At 44.8% G+C, this 21,504-nt stretch overlaps 1 protein-coding gene and 1 long non-coding RNA gene across 2 annotated transcripts in view; one reads left to right on the top strand and one right to left on the bottom strand.

Annotated features, from left to right (window-relative positions):
- The window catches only part of KIZ (kizuna centrosomal protein), a 108,896-nt gene that overhangs the window by 71,793 nt on the left and 15,599 nt on the right, over nt 1-21,504 (top strand). The window contains exons 8-11 of the mRNA XM_082431744.1: nt 807-957; nt 9,055-9,220; nt 10,083-10,148; nt 21,240-21,344. Coding sequence (XP_082287870.1) covers nt 807-957; nt 9,055-9,220; nt 10,083-10,148; nt 21,240-21,344 — 488 coding nt within the window. The remainder of the gene's footprint in view (nt 1-806; nt 958-9,054; nt 9,221-10,082; nt 10,149-21,239; nt 21,345-21,504) is intronic.
- LOC309645924 lies at nt 5,216-9,048 on the bottom strand. Its single transcript, XR_014255129.1, has 2 exons — nt 5,984-9,048; nt 5,216-5,865 (listed from the first exon to the last, which is right to left on the bottom strand). It is a non-coding gene; the product is annotated as an uncharacterized lncRNA (long non-coding RNA).

Genomic DNA, 21,504 nt, shown 5'->3' with positions numbered 1-21,504 from the left:
ACATACATAAACATAAAATTTACCATCTTAACCATTTTAAGTGTACAGTTCAGTAGTGTTAAGTACATTCACATTGGTGTGCAGCAGATCTCTAAAACTTTGTCATCTCACAAAACTGGAGCTCTGTGCCCACTAAACTAGTCCCCATTCCTCCCTCCCCCAGCCCTTGGCAGTCACCACACTACTCTCTGTCTCTGTGAATTTGACTACCCTAAGCATCTTATGTAAGTGGAATTGTACCGTATTTGCCTTTCTGTGACTGGCTTATATCACTTAGCAGAATGTCTGTAGATTCATCTGTGTTGTGGCCTGTGAATCCAAAGGTTTTTATTATTTTTAAATTTTTATTTACTTATTTAATTTACTTTTCAAACGAACGCTTATATTTTTATATATTTGCTGTGTATCCGTCTGTGGTAGTCGTTATCCTTTTGGTTCTCAAACTGTCCTGTCCTTGGCCAGTGGGAGCCCCTTCAAGAGAACCCTCAAGGCCTTTGCACACAACTCAGAAGTCCGAGAACTTCCTTGCTTCCTGGAACGACAAGGTGCTCCGGGCTTATCTGGTGCCTTTCCTGCCCCAGACCTGGAATATAACGCCTTTTTCTAAGTGGGCCTGGTTCCTTTTAGTACTGCATCTAAGTACTGGACTCTGGAAATTCCCTTAGCCCAGAATATATTAGGTTCCAGACTTTTCTGGATAAACTGTCTTCTACTAGCTTGATTGTGAGGGCCTTTAACAATGTGGGAGGTTCGTAAGTCACCCAGCGCGACACACGTCTAATGGGTCTCCTGTTTCTGTTTCACAGGTTTGAACAAGCACCGGCCTCAGGTTTATGGAGGACACCATCGGATCAGCGTGTTGCCACCTTGAAAAGACATGATAATTCTATCCAAGAAGAGGTAGTCGCGAAGCTGTCTGAAGTTTTCCCAGTCAAAAACGTGGACCAGAGGACAAGGGTTAGTAATTTTTATTTTTTTAAATAAGTTTCAACATGTACAAGTTAGTCATTTGAGGAAATAGTTACGTTCTTAACAATGATTAACATATTTGAAAAAAGTGATAAGTTGTAAGTGAGGTTTTGTGGTTGGTTGGTTGGTTGGTTGATGGAACTGTCTGATCTCAGGCCTTTTGCATAGTGTTTTATGTAGGCATCTCAAGTCCTTACATAAAGTTAACCCAGGTCCTGGAGGTAACCTAATTAAACATATCTACCACAACATTTGCCCAGGGAATTTAGGAGCATCTTGTAGAATTCTGGTTTTCTTTCTCCACTCCATCCTTTAAAAATACTGTATGGTCATTTGTGTCAACTCCACAAATATGTATTAATCCATTTCTATGGATTAGGCAGCAGCCCAGATCCACTGGAGGGAAAGAGAGAAATCCCACGTGGTCCCTCCTTCAGGGGAATGGCATAATGGGATGCCTGCAGTAAAAACACGGCAGAGGGTATGGACCCTCAGGAAAGGGAGCCAGGCCATCTGGAGAAACAGGGAGGGAGCCGAGGGCTGTGCGAGATGACCCTTAAAAGCCAGGCAGGATTTTGACAGGCTCAGAGGGCAGGGTGATGGGCAAGGGCTGATAGGAGCCCAAGAACAGACCAAGGAAGCCCACACTTTTCCAGGAAACGGAGCTGTTCTCTGTGGCTGGGGAGTGGACTGCATCTGGGGACGGGGATGAGAAGCTCCAGGGGTCACCGCCCACCGTGCAGGGTCAGGCCCAGCTCGGGAGCCGGTGTTCACGGGTTCAGCAGAGTTTGGAAAGCTGCGGAGCCCTTTGAGCCAGGCTGCAGGAGGGTCTGCAGGGCCTCAGGGAATTTAGCCTGCGTGGATGGGAGGGGGACGGCCAAGGACGAACCCTGCCGTGGCTCAGCCAGGACAGTTGGGGGCTGACTGACGACCTGGCACCAGGGAGAGCGTGAGATGCTGGACACGAGCTGATGGAGCCCGTTCCTGGGGAGACTCGGGGGGTTGGGGGGTGGTGGTGGAAGACCAGGTCCAGAGCGGCCGTCTCAGAGACACGGCCTTTCTTCTCCTGAGCTTAATGTCTTGTGAGTTTGTCTTGTTTCCAAGTATGTTTTTTCTTTTTTCTTTTTTTTTTTGGCCGTGCTGCGCGGCTTGTGGGATTTTATTCCCCAACCAGGGATTGAACCCAGGCGCTCGGCAGTGAGAGTGCAGATTCCCAACCACTGGACTGCCAGGGAATTCCCTCCAAGTATGTTTTTTCATCCTTATACATAATATAGGGTTCTCAGGCTTTTTGATCCTTTTAAAGTTTTTATTTTTATTATGCACAATATTCAGGATTCCTCGTGTGCCCCCTCTGGAGGCAAACCTTGCCCCTCTGTCCCAAAGCCACAGCCTGTGCTGCCATGCAGTCCAGAGCCTCTGCATCACCCTCCAGCCTTCCCAAGCCCCCCCTTCCCTGCTCCCTTAATTAAAAGAGAGTAAAAGGACTTTTTTTCTTAAGCATTTCAAGCATACGTACATGGAGTGATACAGTGATGCCATTGACCCACATTTGCACATGTGTTACCCCTGCACCGTGTTGTTTTGGACCCCCTTGCCCTCCTCCTCCTTCCCTCCCCCTCCTCCTCCTTCCCTCCTCCTCCTTCCCTCCCCCTCCTTCCCTCCCCCTGCCCTTTCTCTGCTCTCCCTCCTCGCCTCCTTCCTCCCCACTTCCCTCCTTCTGGAGTAAATTATTGCAGGTATAGATACAGCCCCTGGGCACCCCTCACAGTTGCTGCCCTTTTCAAAGGTAACCTTGTGTGCATCCTTCCTGCACACATTTTCATTTTACTGCGTTGCATGTGACTCAGTAAATAACCCTTAGTTTTGTTTTGTTTTGTTTGAGGTATGGTACCATTTGTGTGAATGTTCTTAAAGAAAGAACAGTATTCTTTAGGAGGAACAGAACCAGTGCTTTTTAGATCCATCCATTTATCTATTGATAAATGTAGATCCTAAAAAGGATTTTGTTTTCAGGTTTTATTATCCATTGTATTTAGTTCTATTTTGTAACGACATCATTTTCCATTCTTGTTCACTGCAGCTACCCCACATCTCAGCTATGTCAAGGGTGAAATAAGTATTGGTCTCCTGCCATTTGCCATCTCATCGTCTTTTTTTTTTCTAAAGGTGTTGTTTATATCAGGAAAACATATTCCAAGTTTCAGATGACCAGTTCACTCATAATTTTTCAAATAATAGCTCCATCATTAATGGGAAGGGGGCTGCCCAATTAATAGTTTATGAGTCAAGTGATATTCTTCCTCCCCTAGTAGGTTTCTTGTTCCTTTTTAAATCATCTTAGTGACAACCATAAAAATTACTAATAAATGAATGACAAAATCCATCCTTAAGGGACTTCCCTGGCAGTCCAGTGGTTAAGACTCCATGCTTCCAACTGCAGGGGGCACGGGTTCAATCCCTGGTTGGGGAACTAAGATCCCGCATGCTGTGGCACGGCCAAAAAAAAAAATCCTTCCTTAAAAATCGAAGCAAGCAGTCAGCTTCTCAAGTAGGTTGCGACTGAAAAAATGCACAGCCCTAAATGTACAGTTACCAGAATGATGTGGGCAGGGGCAAGCCTTACAGACGTGAGAACAAAATGCTTTTCTGGGGTCTAGGACTGTTAGATGCACAAATCATCGTTTTATGATTAGCACAGTCAAGTGTCTTTGAGTTGTTTTCCTATATTCGAACAATATATACATTTAGTAAATAGTATGGGTTCAGTGTTTCTCTGTAGATAAAATCTTAAAAGTAGGAGATTTTCAAAATTTAAGAAAGCACTACTAGAAATCACTTGGTTAAGAGTCTAATGAAGCTCAGAAATACTTACTTGATCTCTTGGGTAAATGGCTAATTAAACAGCCACATGTAAATGATGTTTACCTGTGGGTCCCTTGCTGTCAGCTGGAGTCAACCCGTCTCCTGAGTAAATACATCATTAAAGCTGCTGAAATTTGGATTATGTCCCCCTGAGACCAGATAAGATCCACAGCACCCGCATAACCTATTAGGCAATTACATAATTGAGCTGCATGCTTTTAAATCAGAAAAATTTGTAATTACTCTATGTGAAAAAAAAAATGAGTTGGGTGCTTCATTAAAATAAAAAGTACCTTAATACAGCTTTTCTCCCAAGTGAAGCCTGCTTCCACCCAGGGGGACCTCTGCAGGCAAAGCAGCCCAGCCTGCCGGCGTCACTTGCAGAGCAGGTGGGAACGGCCACAGAAACCCCTGCCCCTCTCCTGAAATGAGGGACTGGTGTTCTGTTCTTCTCTCTTGAATACTCGTTCACTGGCTCATATGAATACTTCCCCTTTCTTTTCATTGCTACATCGATGAAATCCCCTTCCTCTCCTATAACTTAGATAAAACTTAAGTGATGTTACTTGCGTTTCTCTTTGAACACTGAAAAATTACTTCCGGTGTGCAGGAGGAAGGTTCTTGAGGAAGGGTCAGTTAATCTGTGTATGAGGGGAAACATCCGTGCTGTCAACATCCGTGGTGTTTCATTCTCTTGTTCTTCTGTGTCTGCATTAACAGCACTGGTTTACATATGGAAGGTACTTTTATTTTATTAAGTGCTTTCACGTTCATTTTCTCTTTGTACCACCCATTGCAGAAACCGTATTCTTCTAGAGCTAGCATATGTTTTCTTTAAAAAAGTAACAGGGAAAAAAACAAACTTGGAATATTAAGGTAAACAAAAAGAAGAAAATTGCCTGTTATCCGACTGTCCACATAGAACCCTGTTGACACTGCGGTGTATGGTCTTTAATATTTAATGTATTGACAAACGTGGGTTATACTGTTTGTGTGAACAGCCTCCGTGTTCCCCACTTGTCACAGGTGAACTTCCTTTCGTGCCGTCACGTGTTCTACATCCTTTCTAATGGCTGCACAGAGACCCCTGTGTGGCTCTTCCACTGTCTCTTTAACCAGGCTCCTGGTGTTAAACATTTTAAGTTGTTTTTAATTTTTCCTCTAGTAAAAAAGTTTCAAAGAATATCTGAGCAGTTCAGTTTTTACAGATTCCCATGCTGTTTCCTGAGAATGATTTCCTAAATGTAGATCTGTTAGGTCAAAGGGTATGTGCGTCTCTCAGGCTTCTGCTCTGCACCGTCAGATCTCACCCTGGAAGGGTCATCACTTACCAGGAATGGATGAAAATATCATTTCTCTGAGCTCTTTATGAAACTGGATACTATCAACTTTTTTTTTTGAGCACCAAATTGAGAAGTGCAAAGGAGGTCAAATTGCGGTCAAACTTTTCCCCCACCTATTTGTTAGCCATTTGTATTTCTTCTTTTATATTGGTAATTTGCCAGTTCACATTCTTTGCTCATTTTCTGTTAGGTTAGTAATATTTTTCCTTACTGACTTTTAAGAACTCTTTTTATATGAGTTTGTATTATTTGCTATAATATTTTGAGCAGTTTGATTTTCACCTTTCATTTTTCTTAATGGTGTTTGGATACAAAGCCTTTTCCATTAATATCTTCATTTATGCATTTATGCATGTGAATTTCACAATTGATAAGTTTCTGGATGTAAATCGAGTCAGCCTAGATGACTCTTAGGGTTCTAGACCTAACAAGATCCATATTTAGACTGAACTTTGAGAAAATGAGCCAATTAATCCTAGGTGTCCTGCCGAGCGTAACTCATAGGACAGTTTTTCTTTCATAAGATCTGAAATATGGAGGTCTCACCCTCGGTCATCCTGTATATAGTGTGTGCCTTGGCATTGAATTTCTAAGCGCTTTCTCCTGGCTCCTGGGAAGGTTAGGAAAGTGAGGGACTAGTTCGTTGGTGTTGACTTAGGCTGCAGACTGCTGAGAACGATGAGGCAGTCTCCAGCACCACCACCACTACCACCACCACCACCACTAACTACCACCACCACCACCACCACTACCACCACCACCACCACTACCACCACCACCACCACCACTACCACCACCACCACCACTACCACCACCACCACCACCACCACTACCACCACCACTGGGCTCCAAATGTATGAGATGAGAGAGAGCCTTTACTACCTAACAAATAAGTTGGAACCCAAGCACGGGCCATTCATAAGCACCATCAGAAGGTCCATCTTTGGTGGCATTTTTCAGATAGAGAGCCCCACTTTGCAGAGCCCCTCAGTCACAGGTGGGACGTACAGGGCAGCTTGCTCACTCTTTGCGCTTTGGTTCTTTCGCGGGTCACACTGCAAACTCCTTCCGTTTGGGGCCTTCCTTAGAAATGCGCCTTTTCAAAGATCTGCAAACAGTACATCTTGAGAATGTATCACAGATGTTTTTCCTGGCTCTGCATAAGTTGTTTTTGATGGGTCCTTTGAATGGACCTTCCTACCGTTCCTTGTCTCAGGCTGACTTTTGTTTCTGTCCCATATTGTCATTATTTCCTGCTTGTTAGGGACTTAACTTGTGAATTCCTCTGCGGATGACCCGCTGGGCAGATCTACTGCCATCTCTGTTGGCTTCATGGTCCAGCAGAGTCAAACCAACCATTCTCATGCTGTAATTTGACCATCCATCAAAAACCCGTATAGATATAAAATACTCATCTCTGAGAAGTTATCTCTAGAATTAGTAGGAGAAATCCTAGAGCTATGAGCATTAAGTAGTGAAGATAAATGGGATAAAATATACGAAATAAATGAAAACCTGCAGTGTGCCCCACACTTACTCACCATGGTGAAAAAAGAGGGCTCAATATAGAGCTGGTGGCACTGGTGGTATTCTTACCAAGCTTACAAGGGCTTGTTAGAAGGATGTTTGCAGTATCATTATAGCACTTTAGTCTGTGTTCTTTTGAAGCCCAGGTGGAACCCAGCTAAAGCAAAAGAAGTTCTTACATGAAAGGGATATGCAAAACAGTGATGTTGATTGTGTGTCATCACGGAGGGACTAGTGAGAAGTAATCCGAGTTATTGACAATCTAGGACAATCTCCATTGTCTGCAAATTCTACAGTAGAAAGTGTAGGAAGCCTCAACAGTCCTTTAACAACTTTATTCTTAAACTGTGGGTTAAGACAGTGGCTACTGTGAAGTCACGCCAAGAAATTATTAGTTACAGCTATTGCATAAGATAATATGAGGAAGAAATACATACTTGAGGCACTCTCAGAATGTTTGGATTATTTTAAATATCAGAAAAAGAAAATTATATATATAGTTTTAACTACAGAGATTAAGCCAATTCTTTTTGTTCATCTTCTAAAAATGCTTTCCATATATCTAGAATTATTGGGTGTACAGAATAGGAGCTTACTCTCTGTGGGAACAGACAGACTAGATCAGGATGGGCAGAGATCTCGAAATGAGACATGCTAGGATGGTCCAGAGAGCATCCTGATGGTTGCGAGATGGCAGCTCCTGTCCTCCTGGACAGATTCTGGAAGCAAGTGCAGTGCCATGGTTTACGTGGGCAGCTGGGACTGGGCACTATGGCAGCTAATGATGGGAACCAGCCCTGGCCCGAGCTTCAAGGGAGGATGGTACATCTGAACCCCAGTCGGCAGAAAGAGGGATCCTGTTCAGTTCATTCCACAGAGTTATCCCAATTGGAGTAAAATCCAAGGCCCACTTTATACAAATGTAGGAAAAGCTCCTGGTTACAAGAACTGGACAGACAGGTCTCGGCTGCAAGGCTAACTTGACACCAGGTCTCTTGGCCAAGGAGACTAGAACTCCTTAAGTCCCCTTCAGTCCACCTCCGGCCCCTAGGATAAGCCATGGGTCCTGGAGGTCCCTGGTCCTAAGGCGGGCTGAAGGCAAGAGCCTTGCAGGGATGTCAAGGCTGATGACAGTGGCCTCAGCCAAACTCACAAGGCTCAGTCTTCAAGGTTGAGCCTCGGCGATTCTTCACGTACTCTCATGTTGATGACAAGGAAAGAGTATGATCTTCCCCTTTGTTCACTAGATGTTTGCATTGTTACCGTTTCACTCTTGCACAGAAGATGACCAGGGAGCCTCTGCCCGTCTCCCCCTTCCCTTTCACTTGAGGGTCTCAGGTCCATTCCCCACACAGTGGGTCGGACCCTGCTCCGTGTTTACTACTGTCATCAGGTACCAGGGAGAGGTCGGTGCCACCACCTAGCGTTCCTCTCCCACCGCCGGGGGAGGCTTCCACTTCCGAGTAGGGGGAGAGAGAGGCTTGTGCTCTGGCAGCGGGACAGCGGCACCGATGGTTGTTCAGCTCTCTGGTCACCAGTATATTTTTATTTCTTGGGGGAGGAGTGCTGACCTGGAAATGCACCGGCATGAGTATTAACCTATCCTATTAAGTGCCACTTTTTCTCTACCTCTCACATTGGCTGTGGTAAAATTCCTGCCCACCTCCCTGCCCAGGACACTTCTGGCGATGTCGACAGTTCAGTGCCCTGTGAAAGCAGATAGGCCGTGTGGCAGCTGAGTTTCCCCAAGCTCCCCGGCAGGCTTAGTGGCATAGTACAGAGTGTCTTTATCCTTCATTGAAAGTTATGATTTCCAATAAGGTTGGCTCTCTTTTTGCTTTAGTGTATCCTCCTCCGCCCCCAAGTTTTTCCACAATCTTCCCATTGAGGGGAAGTTCAGGGGTCATTTCTTGAAGAATGGGGATACCATAAGGTCACATTTTTCCAGATCTCCTTCTCAGTCCAAACCAACTCTGTCCTCACGTGCCTGAAAAACAAGATTCGTGCAGTGAAAGAGTAGATCTTGGATAAACCACCCAGGTTAACAGAGGTGGTCACGTCTCATATACATACTTCCCAAGTAGAAAAACATTGCATGACATAAGATTCAGTCCTCAAAAAATGTCTTCTTGTGAGTGTAAGTTGTTGTAAAGAATTAAATTATGCTGGAAAATAATCAGGTGTTATTTTATCTTGAAGACATTTTAATTTCAGTTAAATGTCAGGAGACAAATTAAATCCTAAGTAAAGCTTAACCTAAAATAATATTTGAAGGCTGGGTCTTTGAGACCAAGGGGAATGTGACCACGGCTTGTTTTCATTTCTTTGTGCTTTCTTTTATACACCGTAGGCAACAGCATTATTGAAAAAAGGCCTCACAGGAGAGCATAAGGATAGGTCTGCTGTTCACAGCAGCGAATCATCTTGCAGCTTGCCATCCACTCTGAATGACAACAGTGGAATGAAGAACGGAAAGCCTGCTCTGTGGCTCAGCAGTGTTCCTACAAGGGAACAAGGTAGCTATTGTTAAGGGTCTGTCCGCAGCGAAACTGCATTCAGAATCAGTGTGACATCCTCTTTCTCAAGGTGTGCCCGTAAAATAAAGCTTCTAAGGAATACCTGTGATTCAATATGCATGACATGTTACTTGTTTTGTACCACCTTCCAGAAATAGGTGTTTCAAGACTGGGAAACCTAATTGTAGGTCTGCAGTTCTGCTGAATTTCCAATAAAATATGTTTTTGTAAGTTATGAAATCTTAACAGAATTAACAATTGACAGTATATACTTTTTGATCATCCCACAAGGATGAAGATGATTCCATTAAAATGATACCATAAAGAACTGAAGTTTTTGATATCACCTAATAGAATTTACTCAAGATTATTAAACATTCTTTTTAATTATAATAGAACCTTATAAAAGTCTAAACAGATGATTAAGAATCAATGAATTTATGACCCCAAAATTTAATAAGCAATTTTTAGTATCTAGAAATTGTGATTATTTTAGTGTTACTTTTAAGACGTGCCAGTAAACCACTATAATGGCATTTCCAAGACAGCTGTGAGTTGCTCAGGATATGGTCAGAAGTTGATAATGTGCACAGGACCTCAGGCCCACTTGTGTTAAGCCCCACGCAAGTCTGATAGATGTAAGGCTAAATTATTTTGCATGAAAGCAGCATAGAGATACCTTAGCTTTCGAATAGGTTTTCTTTTAGTAACAGTGTATTTCAGACAAGAGATAAACTAACCAAAAAAAGAAGATGGGGAGGCAATGCAAATAAAAGGAATGGCAGTTAAAAAACCAGACAAAGGCCTATTCCATCCATATAACCTTGAAATACATTTTTATTATCATATATTCGATTTTTAGAAGTTTCCAGTGGCTGCGGAGACGAGAGCGCAGAAGAAAGTGTGGCAGCGAGGATGCCAGTCACAGGTAAGGTCGTGGCTGCCTGAGGGCCTCAGATTCAACTTTCTTATGTAACCAGAACATTTCAGGTTAGTGGTTGTGGACTCCGCAAAGAGCAAGTGCATTCCACTCCCACGTGCTGTAGCAAGGGATCAATCCTGAGAGCATGAGATGTGAGCTTAGGTTAACATAAAGGAAGGTAGAAAATAACCCTGTCTGCTGAGTCCTTCAAAATTGTTACATGTTTACACGTGTGAGTGTCCCACCCCCCATGAGCCTTTCAGCACCTGCGTCTGTGTGAAAAGGTCAGTCCCCATGGGGAACACCAGTCATTATATGGCCAACTACAGATGTTTCTGATTTCCCTCTTTTCTTTCCTGTAATAATTGAATGTGTCATTATACTGTAATAAGAGCAGGAAAGAAAACAGTGCTGGACAAGAAGCTTGCTTGTGCCTCAGTTACAAAGCCCATCTGATGATTAAAAAATTTTAGCAGTAAAGTTTCATTAAGATCTGTTAAGATTTCTGCACGTGTGTTAGGTTGGTTTAGGTGAAATCTAAATGTCATTACTTATTTTAGTTTTAGAATATCAACAGCAGCAATTAATATTCTCAACAGAGTTCTTATTTGTCGTACATCTAAATTTACTAGTACCTTATTTTGTAAAGTGGTGTGCTACTTCATTATAAATTCAAAGGTCTGACTTTACATATTTATACAAGTAAATACACCATTGCACCGAGGTACTGAGGCATGCATCTGCATATGTGTTAGTTTTGTTGTTTATAAGCAGAAGAGAATGGTTTCTTTTATGGCAATATGATTCATGGCCTGATGATTAATTTTAAACCCATGTATTTAGAATGAACTCTGATTTTGAAAAAGGAGTTTATAGTAGAGAAATTATTGTATATATTCTGCATCAGATAATATTTCACTCTAAAATACAGAGGTTTTCTTTTCTTTTAAACATTTTCCCTGGTGATACGTTCATTGCATTTTTATTCTTCATTTTGAGAAAACTCTGATAGAATTCCCTGTTTATTTTTTTATTAGTAGAGTTAATAGAAGTGTACATGATCCCAAACTGCAGATATCCAGGAAGTCATTTGAATGCTTTCCTTTTGCATCTACCTTTGAGTGCAGGATCGCTAATGACCTCTGAATTTGTTTCAGTTAGAATCCTAAGGGCTTGTTGGGGAGGAACCAGGAAGTGACCTCGTTGCCTATTCTTCCTCATCTGTTCAGTATGAGTCAGTGACTGTCCCCAAATTAATACAGATGTAGTTTTCCCGTGGGACTTTTTAACTGAGGTACTATTGACATGTAGCATTACATCCATGTCAGGTGCACGAGGTAATGGTTCACTGTTTGTAGACGTTGCAGGATGATCAGCACAGTCAGCCTCGTTAATCTCCGTCACCACATGTAGTTACAGTTGTTTTTCTTGTAATGAGAACTTTTAAGGTTTACGCTCCCAGCAACATTCAGATATGCGGTACCACAGTGTTAACTGTAGTCACAGTGCTGTACGTTCCATCCCCAGGACTTACTGACTTTATAACCGGAAGTTTGTACCCTTTGACCCCCGTCACCTGTATCACTCACCCCCTACCCCCACACCAGTAATCTCCAGTCTGTTCTCTGTATATCTCAGAATTTCTTCATAAGAGAGGAGATAGTCAAGTACCAGGGTTTCAGATCTTTCTTCTCTTCACGTGGGAAGAGGTGTGATGTACCTAGAAGTAATACGGACTATTTGCCATGAAGGTTTTTTTTAAGAAATTGTCATTGATCCATCAGTAGTTCGCAGTTAAAAAAATGCTTTGTGCCTGTTATAGGCCAAAGAAGTAGGCATGTAAAATAACCTGGGGGATGTGAAAAAAGCTTTCCGAAGCATTTTCTCAGTGAGAGCCTTGCCGTTCTGCGCCCTGCCACCACACCCCTCCTCCTCGGCACGTCCTGGCAAGTTCCTGCCAGAGGCCTTGTGCACCTCTGCTTTGCATATTCCATGGTCTCTGCGTATTCCTTGGTTGCGTCTGTCGTTGCAGCTGCTTTGATCTCCAAGTTCTTGACCTTCATCTCTTTACTAAATGTTTGTGTTTTTTGCCGTGATTATTTGGAGATTTGGCCTTTGGTGAAGTAAGGCAGGTGTATCGTTTGATTTAAGATAATGGGGGCCACCTCCTCCTTTGTAATAGTTCTGTTGAGGCTCTCCTGTCTGTATGGGCCGCAGTCCTTCTGGAATATTCCAAAGAGAAGGAACATTTGTGAGGCTGCCCTCTGGGAGTTGAGGAGATGTGGTGGTGGATCCTGGGCTTTGGCATCAGCCGTCGTTGTCAGCTCTTTACTTCCTGCTCTGTTTCTTCACCCGTCTGAGCCCCTGACCTGGGCTACTTTAGTGTAACTAAACCCAGGTGATGTCAGAATTGAAAGTGACTTGTTAAAGCTGCTTCCTGCATCGACAACCGGCAGGTTACAGTAGTAACTTTGGACAGTTCGGAAGTGTTCATCCTCAGGGTGCTTCTGTGTGATTCTGCTTTATAGCCATCTCCCAAGGGGTATGGTAGAGAGAGGCCACGGGGAAATCAGGGTCCGGCACAGGAGATTGGGCAGAAGCTCTGAAGTTACACCGTTTTCAGAATGATGAGGGTCCTGGGAAAGTTTAACCTGAGAAGGGCACAAAAGCTATCCTTAAATATTTGCGGGGCTGCCAGATTTACCGAGTATAGTCATAGAGTGTAGCTCGGGGGCCCTGTTAGTGAGTGTTGCAGCGAAGGAATCCACACCCAGTAACGGCAGAACTCTCTAGCTTTTTTAGTCGGGTGTCTTCCAGGCTTGAGGTTCTGTGCCAGGGCTTGAACCGTGGCAGGAACCTGCTCTCTAGAGGGGCTCCGTGGAAGGGTTCTTGCTTCTGGGAGCACTGACATTGCTTCTAATGCTAAGCCTGTGATTCTCATTCCGTAGTGAAGGGATCAAATGAGCCGACATTCTCATTCATTTCCCTTCTTATTGCATATCCCCACAACTTAAAGAGTTTGCTGTCACTCTGAAGGCATCGGCCTTGTTAGTCGCCGTCACGGGGAATGTGAGTTTCACACTAGTTCCTGTCATCTGTGCGGAGACTTATGTACACACCCTCCTGCACACACACCCACGCACACAACCACAGCCTGTGATCTGCTTGTTAACACAGGCTACCCCTTCCTTTAGTCTGGTTGTTCACACTAAAGAATCCAGGTCAAAATCAAAGATTAATGTGATTATCTATGAGTGTGTGGTTTTCTTTATTTAAGAATAATATATAATTTGCATATATGTTACACCTTTACTTGGGCTGAGTCCAGGGAATACCAGGGACAGCCAAAGGCCAGGTCCCTGCCCTCCTAAGCCTCCATCGTCTCTAACCTTCACAGGAGCCCTGCAGGTAAGCAAATCATCCTACAGATGGTCCAGCATACTTGGAAAGATTGAGAGCCCTGTTCAGGGCCATATAGCCAGTGTGTCAGATCTTGAATCACACTCAGATTTCAGGAATTAAGCCCTGAAGTCCTTCCGTCCCACCACGCAGCCTCTTTTGTTTTATAAGAGAGGTGCCTGCATGAGGGCATCTGGACCAGTTAAACATCGGTTTGTATCTTAACAAAAGATGAGCCCTGCAGGGACGATTTTGAGAGTGATGATGAGCAAAGCCTGGAGAGGTGGGCAGCTCTTGAGGATTTCTGAGTGTGGACTGTCCTGGGGTGGCCCTTGTAAAGGGGAGTGAGCCTGTACCCCTAGGCGAGCCTGAGACCACGAGCAGGTACAGGACAGTCAGGTCAGTGTTTCCCTGGAGCACTTAGGCCAGGATTGAAGCCATGCTTGTCTAGATTATGAGAGAAAGTCTCCCTCTGAACTACTCATACCCCCAAAGTAAAATTTCCCGCATTGGTAATTTTATTGGTATTTATACTAAATTTACCTTTGAGGATTTGGTGAGTTTTAATTTTAGTAAATGATGCAGCTTATGCTAAATGTCATAAAAACCCAGCCCCGACACAGTATCTGGCACACAATGGGCACTCATTTCATCAAACGAATGAATAAAAATGAAAGTACTAAGGAGTTTCCTTAAGCGCTTGTTGATTTAGGCCAGAACACCGTCTCTTTCCATCAGTCACTCCACCGGTACTTTCCCACCCACGTGCCCATCCTGGCAAAACTCATCTCCTTAAGCTCCATGTGAAAAGGGCTCTCAGCTTTTATCTCAAGAGGATTAAGCCTCTAAGAATGTCCATTCAGCCTCTCATTCTTTTGACACCAATTCTCTTGGTCAAGCTGTGTTGAAAGTGGTTGCGTGACGGTGCCATTGCTCACTGATATTCTTTGGCAAGCTGAAACATTCCGGGTCAGACTGAGGCACGTCCATTTAGAAGCTCTGTGGGAGGTCAGCCTAGATTTACAGGGTGCTCTTGGGGCTGTGGGCAGGGCTTCCCCAAACATCATGGCTTGAGTTTTGCATCAGATTGGGAAAAGGCTGGAAATACACGATGGCCGCGTTGTCACCGGTGACTAGATTTATCCTGGGAGAGAAAACTGCAGTGACAACTGAGGACTGCGGAGTCCAGTGGCAAAGCACTTCTACTCCTGAGGCTTTCCTGAGACTGCGCCTCGCCAGTTCTGTCCCGGAAATGCACAGTCAGGTCAGGATGCCTTACTTGCTGTGCCTGGGGAAGGGAGCCCAGGGAAGCACCGTGTGCTGCTGGGTTGGCCCTGGCCCCGTCTCTGTGGCAGGGGTCCGGCTGCTCATGACAGCAGAGAACTCCTCACTCAGGACGTTGCAGGCTGGTGGTGCCTGTTTAACGTGGTCGTGGAAGAATGGAAGGCACCTTTCTGAAGAGCTCTTGATTGGGTGCTTTCAAGGAAATGAACTCAGAAGTGCCTGAGAAATTCTCCTCAGTGATTGCACAGCAGAATCCCATGTGGAACTTTAAAACAGACCCACACCCCAGCCACACCCTGGACTGGGTGCCCCAGAACCTCCAGGCCTGAGCCCCAGGCATCAGTCTTGTGTAACACACCAGGTGACTCCCCGGGTTTGAGAACCGTGGAGCAGGAGATCTCAAAGCCGAAAGAGCCCTTGTAGGTCATGGTGTGAAACACCCTTATTTTATGCAAGAGACTTGAGTGGAGAGAGGGGAGAGGTTGGACTTTAGATATTTCAGTACAGTCAGGGGTCAGGGAGGGTGTGATTTCCCTAGGGCTGCTGTGGCAAAGTGCCACGAGCTTAGAACCACAGAAATGATTTCTCTCACAGTTGTGGGTGCTAGAAGTCCAAAATCAAAGTGGCAGCAGGGCCCTCGGAAGGCTCCTGGGAGCATCCTTCCTGGCCTGTGGCAGCCTCTGGTGGCTCCTGGTTTGTGGCAGCGTGACTCCAGTCTCTGCCTCCGTCCTCACGTCGCCGCCACCTGTGTCTCCGTGTCCTCTTCCCAGCAGGACAGCAGTCACTGGATTTAGGGCCCAGTGTAAATCCAGGATGAGTTCATCTTGAGATCCTTAGCTAATTACATCTGCAAAGATCCTGTTTACAGATAATGTCACAGGCTGAGGTTCTGGGTGGTCGTGAATTTGGGGGAAACACTAGTCAACCCAGTACAGGGGGTGGGGAGGGATTTCTTCATATTTCACACTGCCGGCTTCTGGTTCATCGTGTACAGTGATTGTTCCTGGCCCTACTATAGATGACGATGATGATGATGAGAATATTATTGTCTTTATTTCCGAATCTTCTCATTTTATAAATCATTGAGTACAAATTGCTAGAAAGTTGCTTTTAAAGACTATTTAATTATGCCATTAAGATACAGCTTCCTGATCAAAATTACTCAAAAGTTAAAGATTCCATGACCTTGAGAGTTGAAAATTCACCTCCCATGGCTGAGCAGTGTTACATGGTTAGGAATTTTCATGTGAAGTAATATCAGCAAAACTGTTTCAGTTCAGTTTTTAAACGTTCATTAAAGGTCAGTTACAAGCCTGGCACTTATTTTCAGGTGTAATTGTTGAACTGCCCCATAGAAATTCAGAATGTGATGGAAACACCTATTTCCTGAAGCATCTCCAGGCAGCTCATCTGAACGGGGAGCTTTTCCCTTCTCCGTGCATCTGCCCTCCCTGTGCGAGGACAGAGGAAACCTGGACAAGAGGCTCCCAGGCCCAGGATAGCTGGTAGAGTGGTGGTTACTGTGGAAAGTCTAGATATGAAAAGTAATTCCAGTTATGGAGCCAGCCTGTGTGCCCCACATTCACCTAGACGTGTGGCTCTTTTTTTAAAAAATTTATTTATTTTTGTCTGCGCCGGGTCTTTGTTGCTGCGTGCAGGCTTTCTCTAGTTGCAGTGCGCAGGCTTCTCATTGTGGTGGCTTCTCTTGTTGTGGAGCACAGGCTTTAGGCACGTGGGCTTCAGTAGTTGTGGAATGCGGACTCAGTAGTTGTGGCTCGCGGGCTCAGTAGCTGTGGCGCACGGGCTTAGTTGCTCCGCAGCATGTGGGATCTTCCCAGACCAGGGATCGAACCCGTGTCCCCTGCATTGGCAGGTGGATTCTTAACCACTGTGCCACCAAGGAAGTCCCGTGTGGCATTTTTTTTTTTAATTCCTAAACATAGATGAGTTTTCTGTATTTTCAGAGTTGTGAAAGCACCCTTAGCCTAATAGTTTCTTGTTTTAATTTGAGTAGATTGCTAGACAAGTGATTTCTGGATTTTAAGTAATAGTATTTACCTTTAGAATTAATTTTAGAGTTACATCCCACAATTTTTGTTTTATTTTGCAAAGACAACTGGGTTTGCTCCATCAGCAACACATCTAGTGCACTGTGAATGAAAAATTGGCATGGGTGCAGAGATACATGAAAAGCGATAGCCCTGGGAAACTCGTGGGCAGAAACTATTTTTCGAATTTAAGTTTAGAATTTCTACACGCTTCCTACAGGAATCAGTTATCCTTCCTGACTCAGAGATGCCCAGTTCTTTGTCGGTTCAGGGTTGCTTTTCTAGCTGTAGTATGGCATTGTTTGCATCTCCTTTTGTTATTCCCTCTCTTCTTTTCTTCACCAGGGATTTCTGCGAAAGCCAGGCCGAGCCTCTGCCTTGGAGACGGAGACACCCCTCAGAGGCTGGGGAACCACGTGTTTATCTGGCTCTTGTAATGGGTTGTTAAAAGCACTTGTTCACCAGATATTTTCTTTTTCTTTTTCTTTGTAGATTTAGAAGTATTTTAGCAGGTGTACATTTGCATATAAAAGAGAACGAAAGATAAGAAGTTGAGGCTTTTTCTTTCTCTCCTCAGCATCATCCCTCTCCTGCCTCCCTTTATTCAGCACATTTTCATTTTCTTTCTCTGTTCCCATTTTCTAGACAAAATGCATATCAAAAAGAAAAAAACAATCTCGGTGATCCGTCACCACTTGGCAGGAAGATAGGTGATGGGGTTCAGCCAGCTTGTGTGACAGAGTAAGGAAAAATATATTTCTCTCGTTGTGTCGTCAGCCTGGAATTGATAGCTAAGGGTAGATTTTCACCCCTGGACCCCTTGCCTTATTTTGTATTTTCAGCCGCAAAAGTTTCTACTTTTGAAACTCAGTCTCGACGCAGCTTTGAGTGTGTGATGGAAGCCTGACTGAGCAGCCCAGAGCTGGAAGCTTGCGCCTGCGTGTACACTACTTCTGTGTGCGCCAGAGCATCTAGTTGAAAATCATTGTATTCTTAGAAGTGCTTGTTTTATCTAATTGTTTGCACTACTCAGTATTTTTCTGAGGGTTTGACATTACTGACGGGAGGAAGTATTTCTCTGGAGTTCTGAGTCACAGGCTACAAAGTGAAGCCTTAAGGGTCCACCCAGTCCTCGAATTTGCAGACTTACGGTGTCCGTGCAGTTAAGACTCAGGTCTTTTCACCTTGGAAATATTGATATATGACCCTCGTCCCGACCTTGTTTACAGCAGGCCAACTGGAACCTCCAGCTTTGTTGCTTTCGCTCCTCTGTCTGTTTACTCATTCATTTAACAGCTGAATTTGCAGGGCTACGCCGTGCGGCTTTCAGCCACTTGATTCCTCACTGTCCTTCTTCCCTCCAGAAAAGCCTGGGCCTGAAGTGCCACAGACTTCAACTCTGTGGCTTTGCTTTATGCCGTTGGCGTCCTGGCCAAGTCTTCTAGGCTGTTCCAGGAGAATGTCTGAATTGTTTGAGCAAAAAGTATACTCTTGCTTCCAAAAATTCTGGAATCTGGTCCGTTTGATACAGACAGCGCCCTAGCAATTTCCAGACAGCTGTTGCAGCCTCCTTGATCCTATGTCCCGGGCTACGTCAGCTCTTTTAGCGGAGAAAGCTATCCTTAACATCTAGCTTGTATCCCTTGGCTGAAGTTTTGCTCTTTAGTGTTCTTGTGCCACATTCAGTGAACACGGAAGAAGTTGCTCACCGCCGTCTAGTTTCAAGGTTGCAAGTATGTTCTGTGTGGCCTGTGCAGTGTTTTAATTTTTTCTTAAGCCAGAAGTCTGGCAAGACTAGGCCCGCTTTCCCGGCTGGCAGCAGTCGGCTGTGGCCACAGAACAGCTGTCCCCTCCTGACAGGGCGTGAGCTCTCCCGCCGGCCATGGGGCCCACCCCTCCCACCGCTCTCGTCTGGCCAGAGTCACATGTGTGGTCCTGCCGGGCCCCAGAGAGTGTCTGCACTGACAGTCCTGCCCTGTCCTCTCTGCTGCAGAATCTGTGTACTTGAACCCCCCTTCCCTTGTTTCTACACAGGCTGTGTAGCCTGTAACCTCTCCTGATCATTTTTTTAACCAAACCTTGATTTTGTTTTTCCTTTCTGGGTCATCTCTCAGTTCTTCGTCTGCTGTTTTGTGCAGCTCTTCTGACTAAAGTAAGAGTGAGTAAGGGTATCAGGTGCCGTGGGAGAATGACTCCAGTCCTGAGCGTCTGCTCCAACCCCTCCAGCTGCTTTGGGGTCGCTGGTCCTGCCTCAGTTAGTGTTTATTCCTCCAAGGGAGTGCACGTAATCCTTTCACCTTTTAAACCTCACTCTGCGCTGAAAACCATTAAGAAGCATGCATTGGAGGTGAGGGCAGACGACGTGCCTGGCGGTCCTCAGCTGGATCGTGCCAACCCTTGATTACTCGGGTCAGGGCCGCCACATCCCACATAAAAACTGTCCAGACGGCCTCCAGTGACTCTGCTTGGAGACGGACCACAGGAGGTTTAAGGATCAAATGCCCGTGAGGAGCCAGGGGTGGGAAGGGGGTGGGCTCTGGCTGCGTGGGCGGGAGAGATGAGCTTTCTCCCTCCAAACTGTTGTACCATTGAAAGCAGACTGAGGCAGCCTGGACGGGCAGCCCAGTGAGAGAGTCCGAGTCCTTCGAGAAGGACGGGCAGGCCCCCAGTGTGGGAGGCATGTGGAGGTGATTTCCGAGCACTAGGTTGGCCCCTGGGCTGGGGTGACTCGCTGCCCAGTCCTCCCTCCCAGGCTCAGACCAGCGATGAGATCCATCCCGTCTTGTATTTGGACAGAATAGTTAATCCCCCACCCCCAATCTGAAATCACCTCACAACTACTAACCTGATATTTTGCACAAAAATCCTCTCCTGAAAATAAATAGCACATGTTTTCCTGGTTTCTGAGAAGCCTGAGAGCTGGCTTACTGGAGTCAAATGATTTCCCTTCAGATGGTAGACAGCAGAGCCCAGCTCCAGCTTCCAGCTGCCAGGAGCCTTTGTTCATCAAGAAGCTGCTCTCCTTTCTCTCTTTCTCTCCCCTCTTTCCCCGCTTCCTTCCTTCATTTCTCTTTAAAAAAATTTCTTTCTGTCTTTTGCTATCTTTTCCTTGACCAAATAAGTTTCATTGAATGCAGAAATAGCACATGGTCATTAAAATCTGGACTTGTATCCTGAAAGCTGAACATCTTTTTGGCTGATCTTTCTAAAATAAAAACAAAACAGCATTTTCATCTGTTTTACAGTGATTCTTTACCTTTTTAGAATTCAGACACTCCACCTTTGATTTTATTACTACCTTACCCCCTCAACAGATTACCTGACATTGAATCTGAGGTGATAAGGATGTTAGGATTAATCGGAGAGTGTTATGATGCACTCCTGTCGGAGCAGCCCTGGGACAGTGGGACTAACCTACAGCAAGAAACACTTTCTATCCCAGCCCACTTCCCCACACACACACAGATGTTACACAAAACAGTACTTTCCCCTCGTGCATGTACTGCATCTTGTGTTTTCTTTACTAAAGTTTTCAAACTATCAATGCTAGTTCCAATGGACACTGATTTCACAATCCAGCAATGTTAAAAGATGTTGCCTTAGGATTTATTATTTTCAGAGTTAAGAGTCCCTGATCTGTGCATATTTTAATTACATAGCATTTACTACTCAAAAATATGATGCTCATTTTAAATACTTATTTTTTATCTTGACTGATTCTCAGTAGGGCAAGGTAAGTTATATTTTTCTCCTTCAGCATGATGGTAGTTTTAACCAGTAATAATGGGCCTTGTGGTTCAGTTCTTAAACTGAACCAGCAAGCACAGGAATGCAGCCGATGGCCAGCCCCTGGAGCTGACACGGGAATCCTTTAGTTAGTGGCCATGTTGAGAGTGTGGCCATGGGTGCTGTTTTGCTGTGTCTCTGCTAAAACTCTATCTCTGCATCCTCCGCTTCACCCAGGAGTCCTTGAGACCTGAGGCAATGGGGAAGCTTGTGTCACTCAGGTCCTTCACGGGACCCTTCTTTAGTATTCTTCCCAACAGTCTTCCCCACTTTAACTTAGAGTAGGGCTAAGGGCTCTGTCGATTGTTTCCTTTGACACGTAAAAGTTTTTAAGTTTGCTGTAGTCCTGTTTGTCTTTATTTTGTTGACTGTGCTTTTGGTGTTGTGTCCAAGAAATCACTGCCAAATCCGATATCCTAAAGCTTTTCTCCTGCGTTTTCTGCTAGGAACTTAATAGTTTTAGGTCTTATATTTAAGTCTTTAATCCTTTCTGAGTTGATTTTTGTGTATGATGTAAGGTAAGAACTTCATTCTTTTGCCTGTGGGTATCCTGTTACCTGGGACTTTTTCTCATCTATAGAAACGAAAGCCTACCAGATGCTGAAACAGTCTACCCTTCAGGACAGTGCACACCAAGCTGAAGACGGATTCCAGAAGGCTGAGGCGTCTGCATCACAGCTGTCAGGTAAGCAGGGCGGACAAGCCAGCATCTGGGAGACCCAGGGCTACGGCCAGGGCTGTGTTCAGGGAAGTGTTATGATGTGCTCCTGTCGGAGGTTTCTGGAGTTTGCTGTGTAACAAGTTGTCACCATCTCAGAATGAGCCAGTACTTTTCTAGTCCTTAA

The sequence above is a fragment of the Balaenoptera physalus genome, assembly GCF_965194825.1.
Source record: "Balaenoptera physalus genome assembly, chromosome: 16".
In the NCBI taxonomy this organism is placed as follows: domain Eukaryota; kingdom Metazoa; phylum Chordata; class Mammalia; order Artiodactyla; family Balaenopteridae; genus Balaenoptera; species Balaenoptera physalus.
The sequence above is the reverse complement of the archived record's forward strand: the minus strand, read 5'-3'. Positions and strand labels throughout refer to the sequence as shown.